This window comes from Bufo bufo, chromosome 8 (assembly GCF_905171765.1).
Source record: "Bufo bufo chromosome 8, aBufBuf1.1, whole genome shotgun sequence".
Taxonomy (NCBI): Eukaryota; Metazoa; Chordata; class Amphibia; order Anura; family Bufonidae; genus Bufo; species Bufo bufo.
Genome location: NC_053396.1, coordinates 3367862 through 3380288, shown reverse-complemented (window position 1 = coordinate 3380288; position 12427 = coordinate 3367862). Strand labels below are relative to the sequence as shown.

General features: G+C 44.9%; 1 protein-coding gene across 2 annotated transcripts in view; it reads left to right on the top strand.

Annotated features, from left to right (window-relative positions):
* The window catches only part of COL5A1 (collagen type V alpha 1 chain), a 157052-nt gene that overhangs the window by 89130 nt on the left and 55495 nt on the right, over positions 1–12427 (top strand). For both annotated transcript variants that reach the window (XM_040406465.1, XM_040406464.1), the window contains exons 5-13: positions 1247–1378; positions 1831–1971; positions 2547–2795; positions 3128–3280; positions 3859–3918; positions 5525–5566; positions 5652–5714; positions 9271–9345; positions 12157–12249. In XM_040406465.1, the coding sequence (XP_040262399.1) occupies positions 1247–1378; positions 1831–1971; positions 2547–2795; positions 3128–3280; positions 3859–3918; positions 5525–5566; positions 5652–5714; positions 9271–9345; positions 12157–12249 (1008 nt within the window). The remainder of the gene's footprint in view (positions 1–1246; positions 1379–1830; positions 1972–2546; positions 2796–3127; positions 3281–3858; positions 3919–5524; positions 5567–5651; positions 5715–9270; positions 9346–12156; positions 12250–12427) is intronic.

Below are 12427 nucleotides of genomic sequence, written 5' to 3'. Positions count from 1 at the left end.
GGCGTACAGCAGTGATGGAGACGCTGGCACATGGATCCTCTGGGGCACTCTCTGTGTATAGGGACCAGGCCTGGTAGTAGGTGACGTGCCCTGGGTGTTGTAGGTTTAGTGTGCCTGTGGCAAGATCCCTTAAAGTTCGTGACGCCAGTTCCGGTAGCGGTGGCACACCGATTTATTGTAGGAATAATTGAGGTACACCAGAACTACTTTTTACTGAACAGTCCAACGATTTACAGGTTTCAGTTAGTTCCACATGTAAAATGTTGGTAACAGGCAGGCTTCATATAAATGGCAGGCAAAGTCTTTGCAAGATACTCAGAGGGAACAACACTGACAGATCAGGCTGTACTTTCCTCAGATCCTGTTTCTCTTTCTCCAAGGCCCGTATGCCCTATAGCTGGCTTTATCCTTGGGTAGGGAAAACTTCCTCTGTTATAAATCCTCTTGCTGTAAATATCCTTCTGCCCTTCAGCTTTCCACTTGGCTGGAATACAGTGGCTCTGCTCTGTACTTTTCAAGGTGCTAGATATCTTCAGGAGGTGACTTCTTCCCCTGGTGGCAAGCTAGGAGCCTGGGCTATCTAGCTGCATGTCAGAAGCTGCTCCTCAGCTCCTGCCTGGCTGAAGTGACTCTTGGCTTCTGACCACTCAACTCTCCCTCCCTGAACAGGACCTGACTATATATACTAGGGGGTTCCCTAGCTCCCTCTACTGCCTAGGAGGAGGAACTACACCCCTAACAGGCCTGGTACACAGGAGACAATATGACCATATACATTAAAATGCAATATAAAATACAATGACCATGTTCCACAGGAGGTGGAGGACAACGTGACCGAATTGACCCTTGAGCAGTGCCCACATTTACATAGTGGGACACTACACATACACTTCAATGGGGCCGCAAAAGATGCAGACAGCACTCTGTGTGCTGTCCGCATCCGTTGCTCCGTTCCATGGCCCCGCTAAAAAAATATAACCTGTCCTATTCTTGTCTGCGCTTTGCGGACAAGAATAGGCATTTATATTGAAGGCTGTCCGTTCCGCAAATTGCGGACCCCAAAACACACCACGGTCGTGTGCATGAGGCCTTAATGACATCTGTTCTGGCTGTGGGATCCCGGTGGGTCGGCGTGTACAGCGTTCACTTTGATTGCGGCTGTTGATGTATTGATCATCTCGATTGTTTTTTCCATTGATGTTGTGAATCCGTCACGTCTTGCTTATTGAGTTTTCTTCTCTTTCAGGGAGATATTCAGCAGCTCTTAATCGTTTCGGATCATCGCGCTGCATTTGATTATTGTGAACACTACAGTCCTGACTGTGACACTGCGGCTCCTGACACCCCCCAATCTCAGGATCCCAACCAAGATGAATATGTAAGTGCTCAGAAGAATGAATGCAATGTTTTATTTGTAAGGCGCTTAGGATATAGAGAAAGAGACTTCTATCTTATGTGATTGAATGTTACAAAAGCTTAAAGGGATCTTCCAGCCTGCAAACATTATCACCTATTGGATTAAGGCTAGATCAGCCATGTTTGTCAGTGCCGTAGATTGTATATGGTGTGTCAGGGTCCATGCTCGGTGCCAGCCCATTCAACTCCTCCAAGCCTTTGGCCAGCAATTGAAACCCCACCGATCTAACATTTATCACCTATCCAGGGGACAGCCCGTGTAAGCCCAGTATCTACCTATGCTTGGTCAGGACATATAGCATTTCTTCATGCCAGAATCGGTGCCTTTCTTTAACCTCTGGATCGTCTCTGTCTGCAGTGGGAGCTCGGGGTTTCTTTGCTCTTCCTTTCAGTTGTTTTTATACATTTTTCTAGTACCCAGAAGCTGCAGAAGGGGATGAAGGCTACTATTATGAATACCCATATTATGAAGATGAAGATAAAGCCGCTACCGTCAAGCCCACCCAAGCACCAGCAGGCGAGGAAGTCGTACGACCACAACCAGACTTTGAAGAGGTAAAGCGATTGCCATTTTTACATGACATTTCTATCTTATTGCTTCGACATAATCTTGTATTTAATATTGGTGACCCCCCTCCCCCACCTTGAACTTACATGTACGTGAAGTTTTTCCAGTAAGAAATAAAGGATTGTAGGAAATTTCTGGCACTTCATGGGGTTCACCGGAATATAGTAGTGAAATCTAGCTGATGAAAGTAGCATTAGTATGTAACGTTCAGCCAACAAGTTTCAGATTGGCGGGGCCCTCTTGTAGTAAGGACCCATCATTTTGTCACATCCAGCCAGACAAGTCTCAGCTTTTGGGTCCACCTGCCATTGCCTCAGATGGTTCTGTACAAGATTGTGCATTGTGGTAGTGCGGGCTGTGCTGTGTTATCTGCGTATTCCAGCGCATTTCTTATAGGATACAGCAACACAACGAGATGGGATCACTGCACGGAAGAAGTAATGGGTTTCCTTTGACTTCATGAAGATTCTGCTTTCATTGCATCTTATCCAAGTATTGAGATGTTATCAAGCTTTTCAGTATGTCAAGTATCTTACCCGTTGCATTCGTTTTTGGCTTTCAGGAAGAGACTCTGGCACCTACTGAAGCCCCCACTATTGTGGTTACCGAAGCTGCAATTGTAGAAACCGATGTGGATAGCAAAGTGGTGGACCCCACATCTGATTATTATAACTATGCCGGGCCGGACTACTACACCCAACAACCCGACGAAGAAACCATCTATTCTGAAGGGGAGATGACCGATGAAAGAGAGACCATAGATGAAGCTGAGGTTGTCACCAGCATTGTGACGGTGGTCAGCAACTCAAGTGTAAGTAATAGGTGGTCCCTAGTGTCCGTCCCTTACTGCAGCACGGTAAAGGCTATTTTCACTTGTGGAACCAGTTTTAGTAGATTATTATTTTTTTAGCTAATTCCTTCAAAATGAATCTCTCCCGTTTTGTGTACACAGCGTCTACGCAGCCCTACATGTCTCAAACTAGCTCTGCGTAGTCTGATCCTGCAGTCATGTATTCTTTTCTTCCATTTGCCCCCTCTACAGTCTGTATGTGGGTAATAACAAGGGGCAAAGGGAATAGAGTAATGCGCTGGAGAAAAAACAGGATGTTCTTATGACTGATATGTGGTGTCCTCCAATTCCAGGGAACCTCGGGCCGTCATGGAAGCTCCACTGATGAAGAGTTCACGGAGGAGGTGATAGACAACTATGAGGGCATTTATGACTACGATCCAGATATTGTAATACCTGAACCTGATATAAAGGAATCTCCTGCAATTACTGATGTTAACTTAGAGGTATTCATCTATTTGAAATCATTATGTCTTGTTAATTTCTGTCTGCAGATAACTTATTGAAGCCATTTGCATTTTATTGCTGTTTAAATAGAAAAAAGGCTTCTTGGAAACGATGTAAATCATGACTTTAAGGGGCTCGCAAACCTCTGTTTCAATAAAGGAACAGTTATCGTCCTATTAAAGACACAACTTAGTGCAGTGCTATGAAAGCCCTGATCTGTCCCTATAGAGGACGTGATGCTGGGAGACCCCCTTATTTATTGTGGCCTCATGATCCCCTCCTCTGACTATCTTTACCAAGCTATCTTTATTCATTGCATTCACATTTTGGAACTATAACAGCGCCCTCTGCAGGTTAGAAGAAGTCACTGCACATTATTATACTCCACTATTGGTGCAATGATCAAGTGTTGTTACATCACTGTTACCAGTATCCGGTGTCGTCATTCCAAGACCGACTAGATCTATGACAGAATCACAATTGTTTATACAGATATATATCAGTCGTGCACAAATATAAGTGACTGATGCTATAATTGTTTTGCTGACTTTATATCACTGTTACTTGCCTTTAGCAGGTGGTAGGAGGTCCAAGAGGCGAGAAGGGACAAAAGGGAGAGCCAGCCATTATTGAGCCAGTAAGTTGCTGCCCCCGAGCGGCGTCATTCTTGTGTTCTCTGTAAATTGTAAACTTGCAGCATCCTCTGTCCACAATGAATTGTCTCTATCATTCTAAGGGCTCATGCACACAAACGTATTTTATTTCCATGTCTGTTCCGTTTTTTTTGTGGACCGTATGCGGAACTATTCATTTCAATGGGTCCGCAAAAAAACCCTGAAGTTTAACCGTGTGTATTCCATTTCTGTATGTCCGTATTTCTGTTCCACAAAAAAATAGAACATGTCCTATAATTGTCCGCATTACGGACAAAGTTAGTACTGTTCTATTAGGGGCCAGCTGCTCCATTCTGCAAAATACGGAATGCACACGGATGTCATACGTTTTTTTTGCGGGTCCGTTTTTTGCGGTTTGAGGTTATGTGCTATCTTCTTTGTGGGCCGGCTGTGTGCTGTCCCCAACAATCCCATACAGAGAAGGGCACTGGGTGGCATGCAGTACTTTGTTACATGGCAGCCGATGGGTGCTATATGCCTGTACAGCTCATACATCCTCCCAACGTATACCTTTGTCATATTGTGAATACTCCCTCAGGGTGCTGGTGGGTTACGGCCCCTTCCCCATTGCTGTAGGTAATGCAAACATTTGCCTCCCATCTACATGTCAACAGTTTTCCCAGATGTCCAGAAATGCAAACAGCAGAATAAATATTGTCCGGGGCCCCAGATGTTTCCATTGTGAACTGGCGACTGTCCCCGCACTGTGGGGGCCACACTACATCTCATCCTTCATTCAGCCAGTACCAGGAAAGGGCCGTGGAGCTCTATAGTAGATGTATGCGGTATATAATCTATCTCGTGGTATAAGCCCCAGCTCTGCACCATGACACCTCTCCTCCTCCTCTCTGGGATCTTTCTGAAAGGCTTAACAGCCGTCTGGGAGGTTGAGTATTTTCCCAGTGACAGATCTGTTTCTGGTGACGATGGTGGTTGTAGTTGTGGGGGGAGGGGGTGACTTTTGTGTTAAACACTCAGCACATGTTTGTCCTGCCACCCAAGGAGGGAATGAGACCCAAACAAACCCCCGGAATAGTATAGGGAAGAAGAGACCTCTGCAGCTGTTACCTGGGCTCATAATCAATGGGCAGTGATCGTCCTGGAAGGAATTTTCTGGTTTTAGGCAAATAATGTCTTAATCATTGTACAATGAAGTGTTCTGCAACTTGTACTGCATGAGATGCATGTTTTTAGCCACTGTCAGCAAGCAGAGATTTTAGCATGGACGTTTTCTGCGTGGCACAGCACAAAGCTGGTCATTCCCGGGCACTGCTGAAGTGACGGGTTTATTACTGTACTATAGGGAGTCATTATCTGCCCCAACCCCTTCTGTCAGTGCTAACCGAGCACTGACACCTTAAGAGGTAGTATTGGTAATTACCTCACCCTTTGCAAACTGCTCATAGCAAAATGTAACTTTTTTCTGGGAAATTTTTCTTTTTATATTCTTCAAAAGGCAATGATCAGGAAGCCATGCTTATAGCTGTCTGCGTGCCACAAGGCACAAGTAGAATTGGTCATTCTGGTCGATGACAAGAATGTGTGGCTCATGTCTGTTTCTCCTTGCAGGGAATGCTGATCGAAGGTCCCCCTGGTCCAGAAGGGCCTGCTGTAAGTCACTTTATTCTCACATGTGTTTATATTGAAGGGGTTGTCCATACTGCTGCTGTCACATCAATATCTGTCTCTTATTCAGGGTTATCCTGGGCCTCCTGGTACATCCGGTCCCCCTGGTCCTTCTGGTGACCCCGGTGAAAGGGTAAGAGCTGAACGTGTCTGTCATGCGGACGTTATAATAGATAGCAATAATCATCTTAATAATCATGCACATGCCTCTGTCCTGCACCATATTATGTACTTAATGTCGCCTTGAAGCAATGCCTTTAAAAACCTCCATTAGAAAAAAAACACCAAGTTGGGTCCGCAGCAGAAAATATGCGTCTCTGGCTAAAATCTGCGCAAAATTGTGCGGATTTGTTACATATTGTAAAATAAATTGACATACTGCAGATTTAATAAAACCCACACAGCAATTCAAGTTCTGTGTGGGTTCTGGACACTCTCCGCGTCACATGGATGAGATTTTTTGCTACTGTAAATACTGCAGAAAATCTGTTCCAGAAAGTTTACAGCATGTGTGGCTGTGTCCTAATACCGTATACCAAGAGGTAACGTGACCCCATAGACTTCTATGGGTGCTGCATCATGCCTCTGACAACTGAGATTCTGCATTATGGCTCTGACAACTGATAGCTTGTAAGGATCAACCCCATGGCTCATTGAGGCTGCATTTGCACTTCTCGGCAGATCCGATCTGTGTCATGCCGCGGTCTATGACACAGTGATGACATATAATGCTCTGTCAGTAGGGCAGGAAAGCACATCAGTCTTCTGGAGCCCGGTCCATGTTCCCATTCCACCAGGGACAAATGGCGGTCATGTCAAAAGGCATCGTTTGTTATTCCTCATCCATTATGACTGGTGCATACGGATTTAATTAAGAAGAGGAATTGTTTGCAGGGTGTGCCGCGTACAGTGTAAGCCAGCGTCCAGACAAGGGCGGGAGCAATGGCGAATGAGGGGACAAGAATCCCATAAATTAACCCTTTCCTGCCTGGAATGACACTTTCCTGGAGTTACATCCATACCTAGGTGTCTTCAGTGAAAACCAACAAATATTCCCAAAGTATCTCCGTGTCCTAAACGAGCAGATGTAAAACAAGAAACACTTTAGAAATGTAGCTTTGGCAGCAACCATGCAACGTAGAAACATACAGCAGATGTCACTGGGGACGATGGGGGTGGGAGTGCGGGTGTGGAATGCAAGTGAAGTTTAACATTTCATAGTGCCGCCTAGTGGACAAAGTGTGGTAATGCACTGTCATGTATTAATGTGTTTTCTACTGTGGGCTCTAACCATCAAATAGACACGGACCCATGACAGGGTTTTGTTGACCTGGTCACAAGAATTGTGCATTTGGCAAGTACTTTGTGACCTGTGTCCGGAAAACAGATGCATCAGAATAGTTTATTGTCCTTTATTGTCATTCTTCCCAGTCTATGATCAGCGTAAAAGTCTCTGTAATTGTTAATTGTTTTTTCAGCCTGTCGGTGCATTGAGTGCCGAGTAAAATGATCTTCCCTGACTGATTAGAGCCCGTTCATGCATTAAACATAAGGCGCAATTGTGACTGCATCTGGCCCTGAAATCAGGTTTATACAGGGTTTACACCGCAGCCGCTCTGTTACAGTACATTGCTCCGCAGATTATGTAGCATTCAACAGAAAATGCTGCTTATAACATTACATTAAGTCTATCTTCTCTGCCAGGTACGACTTCACCTCATTAATCCGCTCGCCATAATAACAGTAATGATCAGACGGTGAGACAGTCGCTGCACCACCACTCACTGATGACAGGGAAAACCTGTTACATTCTACATATCTCAGTCAGGCCTCTTGCACACGACCGTATGTATTTTGCAGCCGGCCCCTAATAGAACAGTCCTATCCTTGTCTGTAATGCGGACAATAATAGGACATGTTCTATTTTTTTGCGGAGCAGAAATACGAACATACGGAAACTGAATACACACAGAGTAACTTCCGTTTTTTGTTTTTTTTGCGGACCCATTGAAATTAATGGCTCCGTATACGGTCCTCAAAAAAACGGAAACAGAATGAAAATACATTCCTGTGCAAGAGGCCATAGGTCCAAACAAAGAGGGACTCATGGGAGTATCAAGATGGTGTCCTTATAGGCTAGGTCCATATGTGGCTGAATTGACGGGAACATGCACTGTAATACTTGAGCGGGGGGGGGGGGGGGGGGGGTTCAGATCCACAGCATGCTCGTTGTGCTGCAGGATTCCATCCTTTGCAGTAATTCTTTTTTTATTTTTTCTGTTTAACCCCTTCAAGACCAAGACTAATTATATTTTTTTCTCCCCACATCCCAAGAGCCATAACTTTTTTTCATTTTCCGTTCACATAGCCATGTGAGGGCTTTTTTTTTTTTTTTGAGGGACAAGTTGTATTTTTTAATAGCATCATTTAATTTATAATATCTGTTATAGGAAAATGGGGAAAAAATTCTTTGTAGGGTGAAATTTAAAAAAAAATTAAAATTAGCCAAGGTTTTATGGGTTTTGACATTATGGCGTTCACTGTGCGCTAAAAATGACTTCCTTATTCTGCGGGTCTATACGATTATGGTGATACCAAATTTGTATAGTTTTGGCAGACATGTATGTGATAATGCGTAAAGAGGTTAAAGTCCTTCTCCATATCCTGAATGTGCGATGTGAAGAAGGAGCCTGTCCAGCTCTGAACCGCGTTATCTAAAGCGTCCTAATAAACGTATACTTACCTTGTGGAGAGCAGCGCGTGGACCTTGTTCCTTCTCTCATCTGCTGTGCTGTATGGTTCACCCGCCTGGGATCAGATTGGAAAAAGTAAAGCCTGCTGCAGATTGAAGTCCACAACATACTCAATATATTGTGGAAATGCAGCCAATTTTGCCGCAGATATTACCCCTTCGTGTACGGGGATGAAATCTGCAGCAAATCATGCCACTCGTGGGCTCATCCACATTGTGATGGTTCGTGGCAGTATTCCCAGCAACGATATAGTGCTTCTTCACCCGGCCTTATAGAAGAGAAAGCCCTCATGAGCCTCAGGTGCTTCTGTCCTCAAATATTTGGGCAAATAGAAATTCATTTGGGGAGGAGGAGGCCAGGCAGCTGTGGGACGAGACTGGGGACGGCGAGGAGATTGTAGTGAAGCAGCTGGGCCTGAGCTTCCTGAAATCCATGTGGCATATAACATGTACAGTGCTCTGTCTCAGATCCGATATGCCGCTGGCGCCCGACCTAACAGAACACATTGCGGCTTCTGCGTCTTTATAATGCTGCATCCACCACAATGTGTGAAGTGAGGCCGCACACTGGGGGTTACACTGCCACTCCACCTCTGGTCACCACAGTCCCAAAAATACAGGAAAGCAGCCACGTGCAAACTGGATCTCTTCAAATGTGAGCAGCAGTCCAGTCAACATCCATGTTCTGAGGTGCAAAATGCACTACCTGAGATTGATTCTTCCTGTCCAAAGGTACCATAACGGCTACAGAACAAGCCTGCAACACAATGAAGGACCAGAGATTGCATGATCGGAGACACAGTGTATGAGGGCTCTGCATTTACTTGCATCTCATGGCTCAAGTGGGGCCTGGTCCTTACAGAACTCCTGACACGATTATTTGACGTCGTATCACTGCATTATGTTTTACATCTTGTCTCCTTTTGTCACCCATCAGGGACCCCCAGGAAGATCAGGACTTACAGGTGCTGATGGTTTACCCGGACCTTCAGGCACTATGCTCATGTTACCTGTAAGTAACAATCTGCTGTATTTACACCTGCGTGTATGGCATTTAGGGGCAGCCAAGGATCCTGTAATATACAATATGGAGATCCACTTTTGTGTTGTCTCTTTATGCCTTACACAGACCAGTAACACAAGAAACAGTTTTTAATGAAATTCCAGTTTCCATATGAGGAACAATATGGATAAATCTGCCCCTCCCCCGCCATTGTGGTACCATCAGAAACCAGCAGCTCACACCCACACGCTGAGTCCCCGCATGTTTGAGGAATCATTGTTCTTTGCTCACATTCACTGACTGCTGCCATCACGTATGTATTCTGACAACATAAAATGCGAGGGAAAATGAAAGCCGCAGTGAAAATTCCTATTAGTAAGAACTGCTGTTTACAGCGAATGAGCAGTCATTTGATTGAAGCTCCTGCCAAATCCACTTAGAAACTAGACGTGTCACTTGGACATAAGGGCATAATAAACCCTATAATGAAGGATCCAGTAGAGGGTGGACGAGCAGCGGTGGATCACATTGATCGGCTTGGTGCCCGTGTGGACGAGCGCCCTGCATTATGCCTCATTGCTGCTCATAGCAGCTAATCAAATCATTACTTCCTTTTTCTTTCCAACACTTGATAAATGTAACGACATCTGCAGTATCATCGAAGGCCACTTATCCACTTTTCCTTCCCGGAGTTTTCATACATAAGGCCCTTGAGTACGCTTTTACACGGTTATGGGAAATACAGTCTACCTATAATATTAAAGGGGTTCTCCGGGATTTTAATATTGATGACCTATCCTCAGGATTGGTCATCAATATCAGATCGGCGCGGGCGGTGGGCAGCTGTATGAAGGGAAGGCGTGCGCGGTGCACGCAGGCCGTCTCACTTCTCTCTTCCTGCTCGCTGCTACTATGTTTATGGCCAGCAGGAAGAGAGAAGGAAGACGACATACGTGGACTGAGCGCGCCTTTACTTCATAAAGCTGATCGGCACAGGTGACGGTTGTCAGACCACCGCTGATCTGATATCGATGACCTATCCTGAGGATAGGTCATCAGTATTAACAGCCCGGAGAACCCCTTTAAGTAAGTTTGCAAATATATGAGGTTTTACTTAGGCTCCGTATTGGCCGAAGATATCAGCAGGAAATTCCCTGATAGACCCGGAACACTACTCACTTAGCAATTGATTCATTTTGGGGAATTTTTTTTATTCTGTATCAAATGAGCTGTTAAGTGCACTGAGGGCGGGTCCAAACCGCTTTGTGCACTTTTGCTCTAACCTATCAATCAAGAAGGAGAGGGAGGAGCTGGTAGAAGAAGCAGGAGGAGCAAAGATGCACAGAGTGGCTTGGGCCCGCCCTCGGTGCACTCAACTGTTCATTTGCAAATTGATTTAAAGTATTTTTACTCCAGAATAAGCCGCAGATCACTAATTGAAATTGATCCTCTACATTAGGCTGAGCTAGCCCTGCAAGTCATTGTGCCGGGTGTAGCAGGGAATTTACTGCAGACAGATTTCCTTTTAACTCCAGTCACATCCAGAGCTGCAGTCACAACATTGCCAGCTTCATATTGGCTCAAAGACACTAAGAATTTCATTTGGACTGGCTCTGATGGCTCAGTGTGTATACTGAGCAGGCTCTACTGTGCTGTTCTGTCGGAGATATGTGTTTAAGGCGCCATTTACATGACCGTATTTTTGGTCCGTCCTTTTTGTGGATTGGATGCAGACCCATTCATTTCAATTGGTTCGCAAAAAATGTGGACAGCACACTGTGCTGTCCACATCCGTATGGACGTTCCGCAGTCTTATTCTAGTCCTATAACATGTCCTATTCTCGTCCGTTTGTGTTTAAGGACAGGCATTGTTACAATGGATCCTAAAAAAAAACGGATGCAACACGGACATCACATGGATCTCATCTGTATTTTTTGCGGATTGCAAAATACAAACGGTCGTGTGAGTGCACCCTAAACCAGGCAGTGAATTATTGGGTGCTCAGGTGTCAACAAAGTGCCCTTTGGTTCTAAATAGCATCCTGCAGATCTGTGAATACAGCTTTGAATGTGACTGGAGTATAAAAAAATCCATAAATGCTGGATCATGAAAAGCATGTGCAAAGGTAGTTAAGTTTGGGCCAGAAGTGCTGATGGGGAGATTGCAGTAAGTTAATATTTGATCTCAATATTTTGCTGCTTCTGTTTATTAAATAGATGATTTAATCCATTGGGCGCTCAGTGCAGTTTCTGTCTGTGCCACTAGAGGGAGCAGTGCTCATACTGGGAGTACAATGGCTCATGATATAAAAGCCTCTGGTACAGCACAGGTTAATGCACACTTGATAGGCGTTATGTTGTGGCTCGTTGCCCTCTTCTTGCTGCAGTAAAATCTTTGTGATATGAAAGTGATTTATATATAATTCAATACCCAGCAATTTCATGGAGTCTTGATAGGGCTTTTTAAGCAGGAATAAATCTTAGATCTGTTTTAAGGAGAGCACAGTTTTTATCCTGCATGAAAGCAACCGGGGGGAGGGGGGGGGGGGGCGGTGGGATTAAAAACCTCACTTGGTTTGTTTGTAGTCAACAAAATAGGGTTTTTACTGCCTAGAATAAAAAGCGGATCCAGGGGTAGTTCTGGGCTGGACTTTCTCCATGTCCTGATTACCTGTGTGTTCCATGAGGCACGACTATGTAATATGCATTGCTTACACTGACTGTGACCTACCATGTCGGGGCCCCCGGCCGTTGTCCTCTGTGGACCCCTTTATCTGGTTGTGTCTTTTCTCATCCTCTGTTCTCCTGTTCTTTTCTTAGTTCCGATTCTCAGGAGGAGGAGACGGTTCCTCCAAAGGACCTCAACTTTCTGCTCAGGAATCCCAGGCTCAAGCCATTCTACAGCAAGCCAGAGTAAGAGAGCCGCTTGTACCGACTACCCTTATATCTCTGACAACCGTGTGTAATGTATAACAAGCCCCTAACTTGTGACAGGGATGTAAGAAAAAATGTCATTAATTATTATCATTTTTTATTCCCCATTGAAGGGAATTGCCTTTTGAGGATGAGGCATTCTGAACCATACCTCCTC